This window comes from Cyrtonyx montezumae, unplaced genomic scaffold, assembly GCF_038088225.1.
Source record: "Cyrtonyx montezumae isolate F1298 unplaced genomic scaffold, pur_monq_1.0 scaffold_3, whole genome shotgun sequence".
Lineage (NCBI taxonomy): Eukaryota > Metazoa > Chordata > Aves > Galliformes > Odontophoridae > Cyrtonyx > Cyrtonyx montezumae.
Window position 1 is genome coordinate 139100898 of NW_027072034.1, and position 24123 is coordinate 139125020.

Consider the following 24123-nt stretch of genomic DNA (forward strand, 5'->3'; position numbering starts at 1 on the left):
TATGATGCTATGTTTTGGATTTTTAATGAGAAGATTGTAGTAACAGGCAGATGTTTAGTTATTGCAGAGCGGTGCTTACCCAAATCCGAGGACATTTCAACATCTCATGCTGCCCTGCCAGCAAGAAGCTGGAGGTGGAAAGGGACAGAACCAGGACAGCTGACCCAAACTGACCAAAGGGACATCCCGTACCATATGGATCAAGACTCAGCAATGAAAACTGGGGTAGAGAAGGAAGAAGGGGGGAAAGTTTGCAGTTACACCATTTGTCTTCCCAAGAAACCACCAGGAGAGCTGCTTTCCTGGAAGTGGATGAACATCTGCCTGCTGATGGGAAGGAATGAATTCCTTGTCTGCTTTGTTTGTGCCTGCAGCTTTTCTCTACTAGTAACCTGTCTTTATGTCAACCCATAAGTTTTCACACTTTTACCTTTATGATTCTTTCTTCCATCCTATCTGGGGAGAGCGAGTAAACAGCTGGGAGCTGCCAAGCTGGGTTAAACCACTGCAACCAGTGAGTGCTGTTGGGTACAATCACTAGGTTAGGTAAGCCTTTGGCATTAGGCAGTGCAGCTGTTTTTAGTTTCATCTCAGTGCTCAGGCCTTCGGGTGAATTTTCAGGACTAGGAAGTATTTGTAGTACCAGAAACTGGGAACCAATTGCTGAGCATTGGGATAGAACAAAAAGTGGTCTATGCTTTGTAGATGGTATTTGTATTTTTAAGAAGCTGTTGAGAATCAACACTTTTGCCTCAGCTGTCAGTTTTATTTATTCTAAGTCTGAAGTGGCATAGAGGAAAAATAGTTATGCTTCTTTTTCTGAAAATGCTGCTCGGTTATCTTTCTGAAGAGCAGGGAATAATTTGCATTCTTGTCTTCTTTATTGAGCTTTCCAAATGCTGAACAACTGCACACAATAAAGATGAGGAATTCTGGGGTTTGTTTTCCCCCCTCTGTTCCTTCTCACCAGGGAGGTATTTCCACCATGATCTGGCTTTACTTTGCTAAGTTTTTTGTCTCCCACTGCACTCTGCAGGAATGTCTGGACCACGCAATGTTTTGCTCAATAGAGGTGACAAGGGGCAGAAGTAGGACACCGTAGGTCTCAGCATTGGCAGCAGAGGGTTCTGTTTTGCAGATACATTAAAAATCTCTGAGGAGGAGAACTGCCAAAGGGATAAGGGCGTGCCTTTATGCACTCTGTATGAATAACTGAATTTAGGCCACCCTGAATGAACACTGCCAGTGCTGTTTTGTTACTCTTTCTAGGATTGCCTACAATTCTTTGAGAATAAAGTAATTAAAACAAGAAAAAAAAATAAAAAAGCAAAAAATTAGAAAATGAAGAGCAATGTTAGGATACACAGCAAGTTTAATATTATTAATCCCCCTACTACTTATTTGTACTTAGTACTGTATCACCAGACTAAGTTTTGTGAGTGCTTTGACTCGTTCTGAAAGCTACTCTGTGATATCATATGCATGGTTTGATTAAACAAGTGCGTCCACATTGATGAAACAGGCTGCTTCCCATCAAGAAAAGTTTTGCTGCAGTTTAAGGGTAAAATGATGGGATTCTTAAATAAAGTAGATTCAGTTGTTCAGCTACAATCGTCTGCCGTTCCTAAAAATAAAAAGAACTGGGAGAATCCTTAGTATATTTTGTTGCTGAGCACAGACTTATTTCTTTTAATTTCATTTTCCTCATGAAGGTAACACTAAGTGTTTCTTTACAGAAGAATAAATGGTGATTATATGCTATTTTAACACATGAGAATGAGCGAAACAGAAATAGGGCAGCAAAATGAATATGATTTTATATTGTTTCCACCTGCAACATTGTGACTTTATGATTTCAAAGCAAGTTTTACTGCTCCTTTTCAGGAAAAGACAGGATCCTTGCTTGGAAAAAGTTTGCAAACCTGAGTGCTGGAAGTGGTCAGTCAGGCAAGTGCTGCAGTATTAGGGCATCCTTTCTTCTCGAAAGCACAGGGATATTTGTTCTTGTTCTGGTAACATTTTTAAATCCAGTGTATAAATCTTCTTAGGCACTTACTGAGAGCATATTTTGCACAAGGTGCTGCTTTCAGAAGTAATTATTACCTCATAGAGAGTCACTTACACCTGAACAGTTTTGAACAGTTTTGCCCTTCTCCAACACTGTTGGTTGTTCATGTAATACAATGTAAAATATGCACTGGGAAAACATCTCAGTTCAGTTTTAACCCAGAACAGTAAAACTAAAGGCTATTCTCAATAACAGAAAAAAAAAAATCCAGCTTGAAGGTGTTTTGACTAGTAGCTACATTCATGTTCAAGATTTGCCAACTCTAAAGTGCTTTTCATCTTGAAATTGCTTTCCAAACACTCAGATACTGCTATTTACTTAAAGATTTCTGTTAAGAGGTGGGAAAAAATGTACTGAGAATTCCTCCTTATAAAGGCTGATGAGCACGTTAACAGCAAAGATTGTAAAGTTTCCTTTAGCTGCTGTTTAAATCTTAAGCAGCAATATGTCTGTTAATGAAGGAAGGAATCATGTAAATGCTTGCATATTCTTCATAATTACATGAATGCATTATAAAACCATGCCTTGATTTCATATTTAGCTAATTATGATATGATTTTAAATCAACTCTATAATCTCTGACGTCTTTCTGAAGTTTGGTAGCTATCTGCTTTGTATTTATTTTATACTTCATACTTTTCTGTGCTGGCAAATAGTCTCTTCGATACGCTTTAGTTCTAAGTTGAAACACAGCTGTATGGAAATGGTGAGTGATTTAAACACAGCATTTACTCTGCTTCTTCGTACTGGGAATTCCTATTTGGTTATACATTGATTCTTTCATAATTTTTGCAAAATCAAACGCTAAGAGCAATGGCCTTAGCAATAGAATAATTTATTCAATGGGGCCATGGTCTATTGGTGGCATCCAGAGGTATCTCTATAATTAAAAAGAAAAAAACAGCTGATAAAGGCAACAACCACCAACAACTGATTAATCAGAACATGAACAAAAATACTTCCTGTTTTCTTTCCAGCCCCTCTGCACTATTCAAATTAGGTACAAAGTGTGAAAAATGACCACAAAACTATTGGTATCTATCAGATGTGAGAGATGTCTTGCTTTTTCAACAGACCCTTCTTGGTATGCTGGCTTTATGCATGACCCTTTCAATCCAAACGGTTTGGATCACACACTGGCAATAAGCTGTTCAGCTTCCTCTCAGCCTTATCACAGCTGTGCAGCACGATGTCACTCCCTCCCTCAGTTTCACCTTTCAAGCCACTTCCTCTCAGCCCACAGAACATAGCTATCAAGTGTGTGCTGCACAAGCTGTGCAGCTCAGCAGACCAGGGCTAGAGGCAGAGGTGTAACTCCATGTGGGGCAGGACACAAAGGACTCTGTGCCAGCTGCAAGGGAGACGTTGTGTGTGCGGCCTTCTTCACTGTGTTTATTCTGGCCACTTTGCTTTCATTATCTGTAAAAGTGGTTAAATTTAATTTTCAGCTCTATTTTTACAAATATCAAAAGTCAGTGCTTAAAAATTGTTGTGCACTTCAATGTACTTCCTTTCCAGTGTAACTTGTGAGCCACATTGGTAGGTATTTACCTCATTCTTCTTTAATCATGATGCAGTAGCTGGACTCATGAAATAATATGAACAGTTGGATCAATAACTTTAGAAAATGAATACTTTATTTTTTTTTTCTAGCACAGGTTGCTCAGAGAAGATGTGGTTGCCCCATCCCTGGAGGTTCTCAAGGCCAGGTTGGATGGGGCCCTGGATGAAACCCGATGGAGATGGGGTGGCAGCCCTGATGAGTGGAACTCAATGGTCTTTGAGGTCCCTTCCAAGCCAAGGCATTTTATGATTCTATGCTGGTTACCCAAGGAGGCTCAAAATACCAGAAAGTTATTACAATAAGTCTGGAAACAGCTTTCCCACAGGAGAAGAAAGGGGAAAGTGTCACTTTTTCCTTCAACACTTGGCCGTTGGAAGAGAATACGGAAACAGTGTGATTGTTAATTGCCTCCAAGACAAGCAATGCAGGGCCTTAGTAATAGATTAGGCCCAGGGCCAGTGCTTTTACCATAATTCTCCATGGCACAATGTAAGAACAAAGTGCTACATAACACAGCAAACTGTAAAAGGCAAAATCAGCCTTTAACAAGACCTCATACTGTATGTATAGCAAAAAAAAAAAAAGGAGCATGACACGGATCAAAAACAACATTGAGGACAAATAAGTCAGAATCATAACCAGCAGCAGTTAAATAGATATAAAAATTGTAAGTTCTCTCTAACACATTCTGGTCAAATCTCTTGCTAAGTCAAAACCCTTTATTGCCTCACATTGGGCACTAAAAAGAACTGTTGTGTGTTAGCCCTCATAGGCTGCTAAATAAAACATAGCTGCTTGCTCACTCCTTAATTCTCCCCTGGAGAGAATCAGAAAGGTAAAAGTTAGAAAACCCATGTGTTTGGATAAAGACAGTTTAATCTGTCAGAAAAAGAAAGGAAGGAGAGAAAGAGAGAGAGAAAGAGAGAGAGAAAGAGAGAGAGAAAGAGAGAGAGAAAGAGAGAGAGAAAGAGAGAGAGAAAGAGAGAGAGAAAGAGAGAGAGAAAGAGAGAGAGAAAGAGAGAGAGAAAGAGAGAGAGAAAGAGAGAGAGAAAGAGAGAGAGAAAGAGAGAGAGAAAGAGAGAGAGAAGGAAGGAAGGAAGGAAGGAAGGAAGGAAGGAAGGAAGGAAGGAAGGAAGGAAGGAAGGAAGGAAGGAAGGAAGGAAGGAAGGAAGGAAGGAAGGAAGGAAGGAAGGAAGGAAGGAAGGAAGGAAGGAAGGAAGGAAGGAAGGAAGGAAGGAAGGAAGGAAGGAAGGAAGGAGGGAAGGAGGGAAGGAGGGAAGGAGGGAAGGAGGGAAGGAGGGAAGGAGGGAAGGAGGGAAGGAGGGAAGGAGGGAAGGAGGGAAGGAGGGAAGGAGGGAAGGAGGGAAGGAGGGAAGGAGGGAAGGAGGGAAGGAGGGAAGGAGGGAAGGAGGGAAGGAGGGAAGGAGGGAAGGAGGGAAGGAAGGAAGGAAAGGAAGGAAAGGAAGGAAAGGAAGGAAAGGAAGAAGAAGGAAAGGAAGGAAGGAAGGAAGAAGAAGGAAAGGAAGGAAGGAAGGAAGAAGAAGGAAAGGAAGGAAGGAAAGGAAGGAAGGAAGGAAGGAAGGAAAAGGCAATTAGAAACAAGTGATACAAAAATTGCTCACCACCAGCTACATGTCCAGCCAGACCTCAAGCAATGGCAATCCTGACAAGCCCCCTCCCCAGCAATTTTTATTGCTGACCAAATTGTCATGGGGTGTGGGACAACCCTTTGGTCAGTATGGGTCAGCTGACAGGTTATATCCCCTCCCAGCTCCTTGTGCACCCCCAGACTACTTGCTGAGAGGATCAGAGTGAGAAATTTGACTCTGTGAAAGCACTGCTCACCCACAGCTACAATATCAGTGTGTTACCAACACTTTTTGTTAAGAACCCAAAACGTAGTACAAGACCAGATACTATCTCAGCCAAAACCAGCACAGCCTGAGGTTTCAGGACAATGGGCATCAACAAGATGCCAGAAATATGGCTACCATCACAGAATCATGAGAACAAAATCACAGAACCACAACAAAATAAATTATATTAAAATAGAAAGTCACAGAACTGTAGGGGTTGGAAGGGACCTCTAGAGATCACTGAGTCCAACCCCCTGCCAAAGCAGCTCCCTAGCCCAGGTTGCACAGGTAGGCGTCCAGGTGGGTCTGGAACGTCTCCAGAGAAGGAGACTCCACCACCTCTCTGTGCAGCTGTGCCACTGCTCCGGCACTGCACTGGGAAGTTCTTATGTGCATTTATGCAGAACTTCCTATGCTTCAGTTTGTGGCCATTTCTCCTCATCCTATCACCACACACTGCTGAGTCAGTGAGTAACAGTGAGAAGGAAGAAGCAAAGAATTAACTGATGCATTTCTTCCATGACATGTTAATTTGTCTTTTGAGTTTTCACAAGACTTTGGCCTTTGGCTGCTTTCCCTTACCCTCATGTCAAGCAGCTTTCTGTACTGTTAAAATAAATAAACAAATAGAACCATGTGTTTCGGAGTCCTCGTTGTACCAAAAGACAGCAGTAAAGAACATGGCTGAGATACAAAGAGAAATCTCTGGACTAATAAATAAATAGACCTACCTCAAGCTTTAGGTTAAATGGGGAGGGGGCAGTGGTATGATGAGCTGAGTATCAAACCTTAGGTGCCCGTTCCCCTCCTCTGATGACATCTGTTTTCATTTGTCCTCTCCTGTTGGTTGGCCTGTACAAGCACCACAACCTCTCCAAGGGTTGATTTTTGGAAAACCAACCCTGCTGCACACATTTTTTTTATCACCTAAGTATCTAAGAATATAATGAGCGCCACCACACGGCAGGAGGAGCCAGAGCAGAGGCTGAAGTCTGGGGAAAGGGCAACAAGTTCTTCTCCTTTCCATGGCATGGAATTCCTGGATGGAGTGATCTGCCCATGGAACTGGACTAATCTAACAGTGTCATACTTGAGGTTCAACATCCAGCAATGACAGCTTTTTACCCAATGAAAAAAAAAAGCAAGCCATCAGACTGAAGAGCTCAAATGGCTACAGTGGATGATATGTAGAATATACCTATAAAAGAGCTGCAAACTCTCTGGTCAGAGAAGCATACACTGCTTGTGTAGTCCAGTTCATTTGCTTCCTTTTACATAAAGACAAAAGATTAAATAAATCAAGCAATAATGAAAAGCAAAACCAAAAGGGGAGCCTCCCCTAATACTCACCTCTTGTTGACATCAGCTTTTCTGCCTTCCAAGAATTTGCAGAATCTTCTCTACTGGGTTGCTTTCTCTGTGAGCCAGGATCAGAGAGCTGGGCCAAAGCAGGATGGAGACGTGAAAACTTGTCTCTGGAGTGTTCTGTGGAACAAAATTACAACATCATTGAGGCTTGCAGTGGTCTATGAATGGGAAAAGGAGAAAGAGCCTACGTTTTTTCCATGCTGGGATTAATTTAAACTTCAATTGTTGTATCACATCTTCCAGTGTGTAAAGCAATAATGAAGTGCATTTCTCCTCTTCACTTTGTTCCTCTGTGCCAGTACTCCTCATTCACTGTTCATAATGGGACCACACACAGGGCTGAAGACACATGCAAATCCAATTGCAATCTGGATTGAATTCAGAGTTAAGTCAAGAATCCTGAAGCTCAGTGGGCTCCCTCCAGTACAGCTTACTAGATTCATTTATTCTTGAATATTTGCAGTGCTATTAGTGCTTATCCAACATTTGAAGTTAGTGTGAATTTGTGGCCCTTTGGGTAGTTCTTATCGTGCTAGGAAACAAAAAGGAAATGGAAGAGTTGACCATAAACAACAAAAATTACATATAGGTCTGTGCTGTGAAGATGACAGATGTGACTGCAAGGACTTGATGATCAGCTCAGTTAGAAATGATCTGTCAGAGCTTATTTTTCACGTAACTCATTCATCATTAAAATGGTTTCTAGGATGCTATGCTTTGAAATTTGAATCTTGTCTTAAAAAACAGCAATAGGTTTTTAAACATATCTTCTCCTTGGCAGCCTTGGTGAAATTATTGGTGCAACATGGTTTTTATTATATCAAGTCCTGATCTTACAATCACTTTTATCTAGACTTAACTTTAGAGTTGTAGGATGATTCACGTTAGATCTCTGATTAAAGTTAAGCATGCATAAAAAGTGTACATACAACTGGCCTTAAATTCCTTCTATCTTTCCACACGTCATATTTTCTCCTTGATTAGCTCTTGGCAGTTGTCTGTCCAGGTCACTACCTAGTCCACTGAAATCATTCATCATTGCTCACCAGCTTTCACCACTGCACAGAGATTAGTGTAAACTGAAAGCTGTGAGAATAGGAGCTGGACTGCTTGAAACCACAGCAAGATGATGAATGGTGCCTGCGTGGTATATTGGCTAAATCCTTTCAAATCCTATTCTCTCACAATTTTTATCAAGGCTTATTTTCCTCTTGACTTTTCTGTGCTACTGTTTCATTCAGCAGTTACTATCCATTCCAGATAATGCAGATGGAGCTGGGATTCTGGCTGCTACCATGGGAGATCACTTGTGACATTCATGCCTGGTTGGATTTTACAGAAGTGATCCCTTCAGGACTTTGTCTCATGCAGAGCTGGACTGCAGCTGACATCTTTCTGCAGGGATCATCCATGTCTGCAGTCTGGTATGAGTGGAAGGAGCAAGGAGAGGTGAGTGGGACAGGGAGGAGCAATTCTGAATAGAAAATGAATCCCTAAATTGGCATGTCAGAAAAAGGAGATCTGTGGCTTTCTGTGAAGAAGTCTGAAATAAATATATATACCTGCTAGCACAAATAATTATGTCCCGATCCTACAGACAGTTGTGTTCTGTGGCTGTTTGAATGCTATGTACTGAAGGCCTAGTTCTTTATTAGTTAATGCTAGTCCCTATCAGTCTCCATTTTCAAAAGTCCTAGCTTAATTCTCAAAGAGTTGAAAGGTGACCGAAGAAGCCAGTAGATGTAAGCTGAGAGACGTGATGAAATCCTGATTAGAAGATTACAAATCTTGTTAATTGCATGCTAGCTGTGATTGAAGGAAATATTTACAGCTTAGGAAAATTGTGTTACATGTTCTTGTGATGAAAATAAGCCACAAAACATAGGGAAGAAGCCAGCTCTCCCCTTGGAACATCTGGGAAAATCAGAGGAACAGAAAGCAAATCCCCAGAAGTACACAGAGAGATCTGCTTGCCCTCTGCTGACCTCCCTTCCTGTATGTGTTTGCAGTATCAGCCTTGGTGCAATAAATGAGAAAAATCTGCCAGCTTTTACTGAAAAGCTGGAGCCCTTCAGTGATCTTTGACTTGTGGGATGGATGAAGTGCCTCTGAGATGTTGGGGAAAACATGGGCTTAAAGCATCCAGATATTAAATGAACATGGGAAAATGAGGTCAGGCTGGAGGGAGTACACTGCTACCTGCTGGGCTGCTGAGGGGGCAGTGGGAGGAGAGACAATTAGTTTGTTCTCATGCAGGACTGCTGCAAGGGACTGTGGGCTCCATACCACGAAGCAGCCTCTAATCTTTATCAAGCTATTTTTGTCAGGTCTTCTAGCAATAGCATGGAAAACTCTGACAAAACCCCGCACTACAAATCTGGGAGAAGCTGACAACTGCGCAAATGCCACCCACACAGCTGAGGGTTCTGGTCCCAGAAAGCAGAGCATGCCACAGGGCAATCTCTTAAAAGAGTAAAGCAACAGGAAAGCGACTCTGTTGTGCTTCTCCTCCGTAGATGGGGTACTGTGGTTCCCAAGCTGGCTGTGGTGCCTCTGCAGAGCTCCTCTGTGTGTACCAGCTCCCCACGTGCCTCTCCATTGTGTGGCATGGATGCAGCCACTGGCCTGGATTGTTGGCTTGGTGGAGGCTCTACAGCACAGGCTGACAGCAGCAGGACCAGAGGGTGTGCTGGTGTGCTGAGAGGGAGCACAAGCGATGGGTTTCTGCAGGTTTTGTACTCCTTTCCTGTCCAGGATAACCTAAAAACCTTGTAATTTAGACAGTGATAGCCTCGGAGTACTGAAATGCAATGCCTTCGCCAGCTGAGGTTCTGTGTGAGGTGCTGAATCACTTCTATGGCATTTTTCTACATGTACAAATTGACGGTTTTAGCTTGGAAGGAAAGAGGATATGAAAGATGAATAAATAGCAGCACTTCAAACAAATCCATGCTCTGCTCTCCATCGCTGTATATAGACCTCTGACTCGCTAATACTGCTGCTGTTACACTGTGCAGATTGGCCTGGGGATATCACAATTCAGCATCTGCCATTTCTTAGATATGAGGCAGTGTAGGAAGAGCTCTTCAAAAATAACTAAGGATGGAGGATAACACAGATGACGTGCACGTCGATATTTTTAGCTAAAGGAACTCGATTGTTTGAGAAGTTTAGGTCTGTAAGATAACAGAGTTCTTCAACTGTTCCCATCTGTCTCATCCCTGTCCCATGTCAGCAGGGGGAAGTAGTAACTAAGACCTGCAGCTTAGATACAGAGTGTTCTCACTGGATTATTTTTGCCTGCTCTCCTTAACATTAGTAAGAAGTTTTACTTACACTCTGCTACAAGCTGGTGTGTCTACTACGGAAAAGTACTGACAACTTCTTCGTCAGTGACACATCCAAGTAAACCTGCTTCCTTTTACAATATTTTGGTTAATTTGCAGTAAAACACTGCAGGTACTGCTCAGATTTCCACCGCCTTCAAGATATTTTCCTGGTTTCAATTAGCCCGACTGCTGTAACAGCAGTTTGCTAAAAATTGCAGTGCTGGTGTCTCGGAGGCACGCAGCGAGCGGGACACCTCTTGTTCCCCACCCGCTCCAGGGTTGTCTCCAGCCCTGAGCCTGCCCCAAGCTGAGCTCGCTTAGCCCCACCCTCCAAGCAGTCCAGCCTTTATTTATATGAAGTCTGTGGTCCAACTGGCTTCAGATGGTGTGTGTATGTGCGTGTGCCTGCCTCAGAGCGTGTGATTCGAGCTGGGATCATGAGCCAGCCTCCAACCAAGTGGTTTTAATCAGCAGCCCATTAGAGGGGAATGGAAAACTTCTAACGGGATGAGAGCTGAGTAAGTAAGCATAACTTTGAACTCACAATCCGGACAAAACAAATGCAAGAGAAAATCTTTGTAGTCCGTCAGTTTTTAGATAATTGATTGCTTTTAGAGTGAGGTCTGTGCATACTGACAGGAAAGAGGCAATTTAAAGGGACTGGACTGAAAGGAACTGTAAAAACAAAGTGGGAATTGAGAATGCAAGAGAGAAAAAAACAGCAAACGATTGTTCAAGAGGTTGGTACACTCTCTCACTCTTTTTGGCTGTGGACATTGCGTATTAAGCTTTAACCTCTTGCGTTCTCAGATGCTATGTGGCTGAGCAGCTCCTGCTGCAAGGCTGGGGCTGCAAATCCCCTCTGCCCACCTGCCTGCTTCCAGGTCTGTCCTCCTAGTGCGTGGAGCTCAGCACGGCTCCAGGCAGTGCACCCCATGTCCTATGGAGCTGTGTTGGCTGCTTCTCATTTCTCTTCTTTTCCACAGGTCGTTCCCACAGCCCCATGGGAGGGCACCCACAGCCCCATGGGAGGGCACTTCACAGGATCCTGCTCTTCTGGATGTAGTGACTTCTTGCCAGGCACCAGGAAAGCACTCACCAGCAAGAATTGGGAAAGCCCTCTGTAGCTTTGGATAAAACCTCCTTTGGCATATTTACCCTGTCAGGACATGGCTGTCACAGCATCTGCAATGTGGCCAAGGGTGGAGTGAGGACAGCACACTGGCCATGGTTTGTGGGCACAGCCCCAGGTGCCGCAGGCTTTGTCGCCCTCGCCCCTTCCTCCTGGCCCTAGTGGTGGCTGTCTGCCTGTTCTGCCAGACCCTGACTCCCCTCATGACCAACAGCTTCCTTTCAGCAGTTGTTAATGGGATCTCACCGAACAAACAGAGCAAAACACAGCAAGGAAGATACAAGGAGGTCTCCGCCAGTGACACATACTGCTTCTTCCCCATCACTGATTCACATGCATTGAAAAAGGTAAGTCAGCTGTCGGAGAGTGCTGAGCAATAATTAACATAGTGAGGGATGAGGGGTCTGACAGGATCATCTGAGTCCAGCTAAAATTAACCTCAGCTTGGAAGTCTGAGCTCTGTGTACAAACAAATGTGTGATCTAATGACAGCGGCATATGTGCAAGCATATCTCCATTACCAGCTCCTCGGTGCAGTGTTGCTATCATGAATCCTGAGTCTTTGATTGAAGCACTGTGGCTCCAGGGAGATTCCAGTTTGCTGCCCAGGCCATACTTTATTTTGGCTTTAGGAATCGGGTCAGAGGCTTTCCAGTATGCGCACATAAATCACGAGCCAGTGGGGTGTCATGAAAGGGACTGAGGCTACTAACAGAAAAGCAGCAGTTGCCCCATGTTAAAGTTATCTTCCAGTCAGTTTGGAACTTGACTGAAATTTTGCTGAAAACCTGCATTTATTTATTTTTTTTTAAAGCGCTTGTCACATTTTCAAATCACACTATTTACTTTGGGATCATCCCACAAACTCTCCTCTGTCCTTAGGTTACCTGGACTCATGTTCAACTTGCATAGAGTTCCTAGGGTGTTAAAACCTAACAAATGCAGATGCTGTTATTTTAGTTAGAAAATGTGGGTTTGTTAAATGTTCCAGACCAAGGCAGTTATTTTTACTCTGGAATCTGTGATGAGCATTAGCACAAACATTTCAGGTTTTCTACAGTCCCACAGAGCTACTCGTGCAGCAGGGATCTCCCTGTAACATTATCATTACGCTGGCATTTTATGTACAACTGTACTGGGACTATAAACATAAATCTGTGACATCACAGATTACAGACAGCTTTCACATAAAAAAGTTAAAAGTTTCTAAAAATACCGAAAGATTTAGAAGGCTTCTTTGATTAGATAGGGTTCACAGTCTGAAAGGTCAGCAGTATTTGTTTTAGGAGAGCATCTTCTGCAACAAAGAAAAGCGGATCTGTGAAATAACATTGGCATGTACTCTTTAACCTTAAGTCTTAAAAATTGGATTTTTTTTCTGTGTTAAAGTCAAAGAGATTTTTCTTTTGAGTAGCAGAAATCTACTCTCTATCGCATCTGTCGTAATTTTATGTTAATGACCTTTTAGTAGGCCAGGTGTCAAGATGTGTATTTTTTCACTGTGACATGTAGCATAAAAACTTAACGGGAAGTAAGCACATATGACAGTGTGAATTTCATCATAATGCCACTTTTGACACAGTCCATTCCTTTTTACTCCTGTCGTGGCAAAGAGAATTTCTAAACTCTAAGAACTGGTGGATAAACAACAAAACTTTGCTTGTATGCTTTTTGGCTGAAACTGTCTGTAATGCCTACTTTCCCAATTGGTCTGAAGAAAATGCAGATTGACTTGAACTTGGTTTGCTGGCTGTTTGAAGTGAGAAGAAAGCTTATATTCACACAGTGCGCTGTACTTACTGCCCTCCAGCATGCCTGGTTGGATGTCACTCTCACATGCTGAACCTGGAACACAGATTTAAACACATATGTTAGCCCTTATAGGTACGTTTTCCAAGCCTGTGCTACTCTAAAACATTCCTCTTCACATTCCAAAGACCACCCATAGCTGGCTCCCTGTTTGTCTTGAAAGTTTCCTCTAGAGCATTATGAACAAAATGCTTTGCACATGTTGGGATGTTACTCTTAGTTGCTCTGTTTTCAGAGAATAATCTATTGGTTGTGTGGGCTGAATAATAATCTCAGGGAAGAGAAAAGACAAACATCTCCAAAAATCTTTCCCACTTTGTTTTGACAGCGTGTCCTTGAACTGTGTATATTCGTCAACTGCTTATTCAAATAGCCAAAATGTTATCTTGCTTGATTTTACTGGATACCCAGCCACATTTAAGACAGACGTAATGGTTGAAGCTTCTCAGTGTTTAATTTTACAGTCATGTGGCCACCCGCAGTAGCTAGCTTGGAAACAAGTTTTCATCAAAGTCCTGGTTTAAATCTTCATCTATGAATCAGGAGAAATATTCTAAACTATAGTCCAAAAACTGTTCACATTGTTCATGCTTATACTCTTGTTCTGTGACTAGCCCAAAGTAATTTAGTGAACAGAATCTTTCTTACAGTTGAACAGTAACTTAAAGGAAACACTGAAATGTATTTTATGAAACATGCATATATTGCAAACTGCAAAAACATAGATTTCATTCACAGTCTAGAAAACCCAAATGAGCTCGTGGTACTTCTCTGTTAAGTATCACACATTACAGGATTTTTAAAAGCTGCCAGCCTCATAGCCTAGCCTTATTTTCTCATGAACAGAGATCGACATCTACTAGTATAAAATTAAATGCTAATATCTGTCGCATGAGAAACAGAATGATCGTTTCTGAACCTAAAACAGTAAAGGTGTGACAGGGAGCCACAACATCCAGCTGCATGCCATCCTTAGGTTCAGCCAGCGACACATAATTCCTGCATCAGGACGTGTTCCCAGTGATGAGGAGAACTGGTGCTGGAGCATCATAAAGTGGTATCAGCAAAGAAAGAGACAGGAAAAGTCTAGGATGTAGGTCTGTGTGGTGCAGTACTATATGGGAATTGTTGAACCACAACCTGAACCACTGACTGATCACCTGAGGTGAGCAGAGTCAGCTGCAGGAGCACAGGTGAAGGCAATGTACCTGTGTGACCAGAAGGGGTGGAGTCTGCTCCACCTCTCCCAGACCCCATTTAAGGGCTGACCACCACTAGGGAAGGATAACTTGTTGGAGATCCTTCCTGTGTGGAGTTCCAGGTGAGCCCTTCCTAATTTATCAGGTGTCTTTATACCATCTGGATATTCCATCCAAAAGTATACTGTCCATTTTTATGGGCAGTATATATTGTGTGGGTACTATTCATTCAGGATATTCACCATACAAGTACCATGTCAGAAATACCTTTGATAGCAAACAGATGTAAAATTCATTACACTCAAGTGTTTCAGTTCTGCTTCTGAGAGGAGCTAATTAGCTGGTCACAGCTGTGTTTCCACTCTCTGAATTAAATCAGCCTAAGCCAACTTAGGTGTCTCTGCGCAGCAGCATGTTTTGCCTAGTCAGGCATAGGACCTGCTATTGCAAGGAGGCAGTGAAAAAGCATTACTCACGTCCTAGGCCCAGTTTCAGCATGCTAGTTCTCTAAGCGCAGCCAATGTTTAAAAAATGGAGATTTAAAAATGGGTCTTGGAGGTTATTTCATGGATGCTTACATCATTGCATCACGTTTCCTGGCTGTTCAGGGTCACCTGAGGAAAAAATATAAACAAACAAGAAACAGCTGACTAAATGAGAATTTAATGAATGGATAAGGCTGGGTTCTCACCAATGAAAGATAAGAGGTTGAAAGAAAGCATCTCTAAATTTCTGGTAGGGTATAATCAACTATGAGTGAGGTGTATGAAAGCTAATGGGCAGCCTCATATGACCATCTCTGAGATACTTTGTTGGGGGAAAAAAATAAACATCATGCTTTAATAATAATGAGACCATTAGGAAGATTCTTTTGAGCATCTTACCTGGGCTATCAGGCTAGGTACTTAGGAGGGAGAATCAGGAGTGAAGAACAGGTGAATTGTTACCAGAAATTCATGCACCTGGAGTGAACTGTCTTTCTTACCTTGAGTGGTACTCTATTTAGTTGGGGCCAGGAGTCAGTCTTTCTAGTAAATGCAAATAAAGGTATAATTCACTAGGCCTTAATGCAGGTATTTGAAAACAAATCTGATGATTTTCATCCTCTTAAGGCATAAGCTTCTCTTTTTCTAACTATATTCTGTAGGGAATATACTTCAGACAGCGTGATTAGTAGAGAAGGGAACAGGGGAGTGATGTTGTGGAACAAGGTACAGGGAAAGGAGGCATTGGCTGGGGCAGGTGAGGGAGGCAGAGTAAGGAACTGTGGCTGTGAAGTACAAGTGCCCTTGGAAGGTAGATTGTACATGGAAGGATTTGCTCTGGGGAGAAGAAAGGGAAGCAGGTATAGAAGTGAAAAGAAGACAAAGTTAGTAGGAATTTTTGAAATGTAAATATGAGAAAGAAGAAATTAAGCTGGGTGATAGAGTGAGTTGGGATGATTTCTGCTAATGTGCAGAAGTTAAGTGTCTTGAGAGCTCTGGATAGAAAATATTATATTATGCATAATAAGGTTTTACATATTTTAGAAGTAAATTTAATCTTGAAGAGGACATTCATTTTTCAGAATGCGGTAAGTGTAAAAGAACCCTTTTCTCTTCACAAAAGGAAAAATGAAGTGGAAAATGTTGCTGACGTGAACCTCAGTTAATAGAAAGCAATTGACAGATGGTACTGTATCAGCAGCTAGTTTCCTTGGAGTGATACCATGTTCACACTGCTCACCAAGAAAGCAGAACATTTTTCTCTCCCTTTTCAATGTAAAATTGGAAGAGGCACTGAGGAAACGGCTATTTTTTACTGTTCAGATAGCTGGAGATGTTTTGGTGATAAAGGGCAAAGCTATTGTGGTAGCAGTCAGGAAGGAGGGGCAGGGTGGAGACTACAGGAAGAGAACTTTGAGAAGGATGCATCAGCAGCAAGTCTAGGGAGGGAAATGGAGGGAATCTTGCTCATGTGCTTCATTTGAATCTTGTCCTTAAAATCATCTGTTTTGGTGTGTTGGTAGGATTTGGCTCGTCTTTTGTTCCTGGCACAAAACAGTTAGTGCTGCAATCTACGTGTGATCATAAGCAAAGATGTTCTTAAAAATGAGTTCCATGCTTCTAGCCCAGAGTGCTGTGATGACTGTGCAAATAGCTCTAGTTTTTATTCTGGATTTCTGAAGTCATCAGACCCCAGCCATCAGCCATCAAAGCAGTGCCAATGATTTAGTTGCTTGTTCTGTATTTTCTCAGCAAACAATTGGAAGGAGAATAACATTCCAACCATTTTCTTCTACAACCCAGTCCTTTCTGATTAGGAAATCTAACAGAATAATAGAGGTAACAAATTTAAATGTCCTCCAGACAGGAAATGAACTTCTTTGGGAATTCTTGATAAAGGGGCTATGTACACTTCAAATACAACAGCAGTATGAACGGGCTTACTATTTCTATAAGCTCTCATGCAAGCATGAAAAAAAACTTAAAAGTCACATTTGGAATTAATAAAGGTCTGCACAGTTTTGTAAATGAACCACTTAGGGCATTAGAACCACATGCTAAGTTACTATCATTCTTGTTAATGTTAGCTAATATTAGCATGATTATGCCTCTAGAGTACTACTCATGATAATTTGTAATGTAGTTGTGCTAGGCAGTGTTTAGCAGTGAGATGTTCACTAACTAAGTAGAAATGTGGGCTTTACCTGTAAATATATACTAATAGCTACTAATATTAGTATATACTGGTGTTTTTTAATATAAGACTGGTTCTCTTTCATAGTATTTCTTCTGTACTCGCTTTTCATGTCAGGGGCCTTCAGTTTTGCATAGTGGCTCATGTTTTGCAGAATCATAGAATCGTTTTGTTTAAAAGGGACCTTTAAGATCATCTAGTTCCAGCCCCCTACTGCAGGTAAGGGACACCTCCCTCTAGACCAGGCTGCTCAAAGCCCCATCCATCCTGGCCTTCCAGAGAAAGGGCAGTACCGTAGAAAACACTGGAGTAAAAGTTGCAGTCAAAGCATTTGAAGCTGTTGGACAAGGCTCTGACAGCCTTGGCAAGCTTGCTGTAAGAAAGGCTGCTTGTCACTGACACAGGGACTGGGTAGCTGAGATTTTTCACTGTTTTTGACTTTTTTCCTGAGAGAAGCTCAGGTGAACGTGAGTTGAACCCTTATTAGGAAGAAGACTTTTGTTTCTCCAGTTGAAGTGATGGTCAGTTAAATTACACGGCAAGGTTTAATTCAGACTATATTAGCTTCCCTGCCAGGCAGAAACAGTGTATCAATATTTATGGAATTACACAATCTTCTTGGAATCTGAAAAAAATGCCAAGAAACTGCTTTTCTCCACTCGATGTGAAATATCTTTGCTATTTTCTTCTTGGCCAAAATAACAGTAATTGCATATTGTAGGATTCAATTACTGACCAAATTCTGGATCAAAACAAACCAGAAATTCTGTAATATATAGGGACAATTCAGAGACTAATCAAACTTATTCCATCTTTATACATTTGTAACCCAGAAGTGGATAAACTTGTTTAAAGGAACATGTCAAAACATTTTCTCTTCCCTGGAGAACTTCATAGCGATGTGGAAATTGCAGGTAGACAAAACTAAGTACAGCTCAAATAGTAGATGTCTGTTTTCAGTCCGAGAAGGATAGTTAAGTAACTCTTGAGTAGTTCTATTACGTAAACTTAGCTGTTGATCTACTTAAGTCCTCAGAGGAATCTGCATTTGTATAGACTGGCTTTAAAGAAAATAATAAACTGTATGGAGTTTGCTTTATTTTGTGTTTGCTTGGGTTTTTAAGTCATTCTGTAAACTGGAATCAAAATTAAAACATTCATTTTAATGCATTTTTATATACTCTAGAGTCCATCATGTTTCCTTAGATGAGTTGCTAAGGCTGTGGATCATCTGTGTAACAGCCAAATGCACTAAAATGAAGTCAGTGATTTAGCTAAGGCCAATGGTTTGTAAGCTGCTGTAACAGCAGGTATATCATGTCAAAACTCACATACATCTTCTCCTATATCATGTGGCAAATGTTGGCTTTGCTGTAAAGCGTCATTAATTTCAGTGAAGACAGCTACATTATTCTTTTGGTAAGGCATGAAGCAAAGAAGTCCATCACCAATCCCTTTCACTGAGTCGTATTGACTCTGTTGTAAACTGAAATGATAAAAAATAGTTTGAAATTTCAAACTGAAGAAGAGGAAAGAAATTGGTTTGAGCATTAAAGCAGTTGTCATTTAGCTTAAAACTGTTATCAAACTTTTTTTTTTTGTGTAAGCCTGATGCACATTGCAGTTATACGAATATAAAAAAAAATAAAAAATAATCAGTACCATAAAATGTCAAAATATGGAAATAGTTTATTTTTCTCTTTGCACTCTGCTTATTTTATACCAACTCTCTGCCCAGACCACATTTTTATGAGTGAGAAACATCTTATAAAAACCAGCAGACCCCTTAAGTGCAGAAACATGACTGTTATTGCTGTAGTATTGGAAATGTAACTAGATCAGCATGGCTAGCAGTGTAAGATACTTTATGTAGAGCTTTGGAAAAAAATATGGAGTCATTTGCTACAAGCATGAAGTTGGCCAAAATGTTTTGAATTCTATGTCTCTAATAGGGAGCTGAAAAACAAAGAAAGCATTCCCTACATTGTGCTAGCTCGGGAAGAAAATAGAAAGGCCATGGTGAATCTTTTAACCTGGACCACAAATAGCTCTGAAAGGAGAGGGCAGAGGAAATAAATTTGGCAACGCTGTGCATGGATCTCAAGCAAGCACCCTAAAAGGCAGTGAGCTACTTCATTTTGTTTAGCAGAGGTGGGTTAAACATCAAGTGATGATTTTAACTTTAGGGCCCCAAGTTGTCTCAGTGTCCCAAAGATCCTGTCATCTCCTTCAGAAAGCTGGCAGCTAGAAGTGGTGAACCTCTTGGTCAACATCCAAGGCACAGGAGGGCCTGTCCCCAGCTAGGCCTTCCTGCTGACACCCACAGCTTGAGGTGCTGACTGGCCTGTCCCTTGCCATGGGATAAGTGAGAGTGGCACAGTGAGGCTGCCACGGACCGAGCCCTTCATCTGCAGGGCTCACAGGGCCTCCAGACATCATTTGTCCTTCCCCAGCCTTACAGGTGGGAAGGTGGAAGGGGGACTTAAGCACTGGTGGGGAACACTAAGGAAGGACTTGCATCTGCCAAACAAGAGGAAATGTATTTTTGGGAAGGTGAGAAGTTGCTCACACTTGAGAGCATCACATGGCACTGAGGCCTGGCACCACAGGTGTGGGCTGCAAGGCGGTGGCCATGCTGGGACTGTCTGGGGACTGTCGCTGGCAGGGGAGAACAAAATTGTCATGGGATGCTCATGATAAATGCTATTACCATTTGTATTAAGCAGATATGTTTTCATTGCAGCTTTTATTAGCTGCATGGAAAAAAATGTACTAAGAGAGCAAGAAGAGAGGCGCACATAGAGTACAATAAAGCCTGAGATGGGACTCATTCCAGAAAGCAGACTCAGCTGCATGGGGAGGGGTGTCAGTGCTGCAAGCTGCAAACACAAGCCAGACACAAATGTGTCCCGAGTTGCAGCCCCACAGTGCTCCTGTGTGTCCTTGGTTCACCCTGCAGTACTGGCCATTGCAGCACACGTGGGATGGAAAAGTGAATTTGCTTGGAAAATAAAGCTGGAGGTGTCTCTCTTCACTGATTTTCTTCCATGTTGCAAGTGAAATGGAAAGGGGGAAACATCTGGTCACACAGCCTGTGATGTTACACAGCAGCAATGCCGCAGATGAGGCAGAGGGAGGGGGGGGGCAGGGACAAGGGCTGAGTTTAGGAACAGGGAGGGAGGGAGGAGGAAGTGTAGGGAAGTGGCTGCCAGCAGCTTCTGGAGTTACCCGAGGGGCAGAAAAGAAAAGAGAGAAAAGGAAAGGAATAATGGGTAAAGGCAGGAGTGCAAGAGAAAGAAGTAGAGCATGTCAAGGTGGAGAAACTGCATCATGCTAACTGCATTAACATTTTAAAAATACTTCAAGGACAGGAGAGGGCATTTAACAGGGTTACATAACATCATTCCTGTGACTTCAGCATGTGCTATTTGTGCTTCTTCCGACTAGCATGTGATCGTCATTTATTTGGATATCTCAATGACTGAAGTAGTTCGGGAGTGCACATTTAGCAATTATATGTACAAGACTCTGACAGCATTGTATCTAGTTATGTTTCAGTGTCCTCAAATCCATTAGCCAATCCTTTTCACAGCAGATGTCAGCTCTGGAACATAAACAAATGTAGCATTAGAGGCTCAGGTCTCTAAAACAGTTCGTAACCCTCTCTGCCATGGAGAAGCTTTAACTGCAGCCAGGTGTAACTTAAAACTGCATCCTGTATTTCATGGGGGTTCAGCATTTTGTCTTGCCTGGGCCTGGACATTGAGTAAAGAGGAATTGCATTTGGCTAAATCTACAAAGGTTGTTCCAAAAGTAATGTCTTCTAGTTATTTCCATGAAAACTAGAATTGATGTAGAGAGCACAATAATGATATTTAATACAGAAAATTCTCAGTCACAAGACACTTTTTCAATGTTGTCACCACCATTTGTTTTGCATTTTCACCAGTGATGAACAAGAGCCTTCATGCTACACTCATAAAAATCATCACCAGCAGAGGTGACCCACTGTTGCTGTTGTCACTGCTGAAATTCAGTACTCATCCCTCACTCTGCTCACATCCACTGTTTGGTGGACATCAAGGTTCGGCAAGCATTGATGAATGTCCATGAGTACCATTTTATCCACATGGAAGAATTCAATGATACACCTTTGCTTCATATGCTTTTCCATGTCAGACACCATTTTGTCAGACTACTGCTCTGCTGCCATTACACAGCAACAAAATATAATCATGGGAAGGTTCAACTTCTACTGCCATACCACCAAGATCTCCCTCTGAAGTTGTGAGCCAACACTGTAAAACAGGCATTACTTTCCAAACTGCCCTCATAAAATATATTATGTAGTTAATGTGTATAAATAACAGCACATATTTTAATGTTTTTATTAAAACATATAAAAGAGAGCAACAAAACCATAAACTAGTGGGATATGTGAGCCTATTTTTGTGAAACTACAGCATCAGGCTGGTTTGATAGCAGTAGTTGCAGTTTTTAGTGAGCTCTTAAGGTGTTCATCAGAGATCTCTGATGAAATTTTACTCTTTGTAGAATCATAGAATGGCTTGGGTTGGAAGGGATCTCAAGGATCATAAAATTCCAACCCTGCTACCACAGACTGAGTTGCCAACCACTAGATCAAGTACTAGATGCAGTGTCAGCTGGGCTAGGATGCATGCAGCCTATGGGATGCCACTTGGACAGGCCTGCTTGCTGGTGAACATACTGCTGAGTGACTTTAACACTAGGTCACAGGCACGTAAACAACTGGACACATCTTGAATGGCTTTTGTTTATATTAAAACATCTGTCTCTTCAGTGTGGTCTGAGCAAGAATGATGGTGCCTTGTTTGTGTAACACTTCCTATGTCCAGAATAGGAAGAAGTTTACTAAAATTAGAATTCATGGAATAACTTTGGTTTTGTAACAGATACTTCTGACTACTTGGTTAAAATTCATGAACTTTCTAAGAGCCAGTAACATCCTGAATTAAATCCCTTAAATGTTGATAAGTTTCAGTCCTAAAGACAAATACTTCTCACAAAAGAAAATCTTGTCTGTTAATGGCGTTTTTACTGCAAAACAATACCTATACTATTATGGATAATAGTGATCTGTTTCCCACATGGAGCATCCTCTTTTTATGCTTTATTTAAGACAAAAGTCTGTTATACCAGAAATACTTCCCAAATTGTTACTGTAATTTGCCACTATATTTTTGAGAAAAATATTAACTATGTGTTATTCTCCTGAAACGCCCTCTCTTACAACCACTGCCTTTGCACTGTTTGCTGTAGATCGAAGACACTGTTCTCCAGTATTTTGGGAGCCATACGAGAAGAGCAATTCTGTATGCACCTCCTGCCCACAGTAAAACTGAGAGTCAGCTCTATCAGCGAATCCTGCCAAAGCATGGATATTCAGTCACAGTCCTTGAAAACAGGAGGCTGGTGGAAGATCTGAAACATGAGGTCCCTTATCACGGTAAGAATAACTTGACTTAGTTAATGAGTTCATTGCTAAATGTTAGCTGTTGTTCCAGCATTTTTCCACAGAGGTAAAGCTTATATGCTCTCAATGTAAGTAAAACCAAATTCTAACCCTTCACAGCTATGCAGCTAATTTTTCACAATTTGATGATTATTTCATTAGAAACTTCTATAAAAAAATGCAACAGTGATTCATCATAGTCTTGGGAACCAGGTTAGATCATTTTAGTTCAGGATGAGTTCTCAAACTGACTCCATCAATAACAGTGTGTTTCACTAGAGGATTTTATGACATAAGAAATACCTGCAATTCCCTCTTTCTAGTTTTTTTTTATAAAGAAAAGTTGCATGAATGAAGGTATGATTTTTCCTGAGGAAATATTTTTATAGTTTTATAATACATGCACTAAGCTTGTTAAAGAACATGATGCACAAGTTCATTCTGCACTTGTAATAGAAGCTGAAGGAAATAACTGCTATTTCATAGTTCCTATAGAAATGTAATCCATTATTAAGAGGCAATGAAGAAGCTTCATGTCTTGCACAAAGAACTATAGCTCTATGATCCAGGGAAGATTTAGATTAGACCTGAGGAAACATTTTTTCTCTGAAAGAGTGGTCAGGCACTGGAATGGCCTGCCTAGGGAGGTGGTTGAGGCACCATTCCTAGCGCTGTTCTTGAAGCGTTTAGATGAGGTGCTAAGGGATTAGATTTAGTAGCTTAGTGGATAGGGATGGTTGGACTAGATGATCTTTGTAATGTGAGTAACCTCAGAGATGATACTCAAGAAGTAGTATAGACGATGGCATACTTGAATAGACCTATATATAGATGGTACACAAATAATACAGAAAGGAAGATGGCTCACCTTTAAGATAACAAAGGTTCACAGTAGACTCCACATAGCAGGGATCTCCAAGAAGAAAGATCTTTTCCTGGTGGTGGTCAGCCCTTAAATGGGGTTTGGGAGAGGTGGAGCCAGGTTCCACCCCTTCCAATCACACAGGTATATCACCTCCTCCTGTGGCCCCATGGCTGACTTGGTGCTCACTTCAGGTAACCAGTCAGTGGTTCAGGCTGTGATTTGTCAGTTCCCATACAATCTTGTAGGCCCTTTCCAACCTAACGTATCTATGATGTAGAGGTGCCTGATCATAGAATCATAGAATGGTTTGGGTTGGAAGGAACCCCAAAGATCATCAAGTTCCAACCCCCCTGCCACAGGTAGGGCCACCAACCTCCAGATCTGATAGAAGAGCTTTGGACACAAGTTACGTATGCTGACCATGGTTAAGTGAACTTGGAAACCTTAGAGATATGAACTCAAACTCTGATTTCAATTTGGTAATCTGGAAGTAAATTTTGGAACTGGAAGACTTTGAAAAACATGCCTAGGCCGCCATTCTGTTAGCAGTAAAACAGAATAAAATAGTAAAATAGTCATAGAGTAATCCCCATTGGAAGGGACCAATAAGAATCATGGAGTCCAACCACTAAAAGAATGTAGTTGGTTTTTTTTCTCACACTAAAGAGGGTGCCATTTGTATCATTCAGATCTGCAATAAATTCCTGGGGCTACCAGAGAGCTCAGTTTTGATTCGTGCTTTAACTGATCTGAATAGCTT

The 24123-nt window shown here is 41.6% G+C and overlaps 1 protein-coding gene across 2 annotated transcripts in view; it reads left to right on the forward strand.

Moving 5' to 3' along the window:
* The first annotated feature begins 11205 nt into the window (after positions 1 to 11205).
* The window catches only part of CPED1 (cadherin like and PC-esterase domain containing 1), a 135869-nt gene continuing 122951 nt past the window's right edge, over positions 11206 to 24123 (forward strand). For both annotated transcript variants that reach the window (XM_065743500.1, XM_065743501.1), the window contains exons 1-2: positions 11206 to 11664; positions 22306 to 22492. In XM_065743500.1, the coding sequence (XP_065599572.1) occupies positions 11413 to 11664; positions 22306 to 22492 (439 nt within the window). In that variant the 5' untranslated portion in view covers positions 11206 to 11412. The remainder of the gene's footprint in view (positions 11665 to 22305; positions 22493 to 24123) is intronic.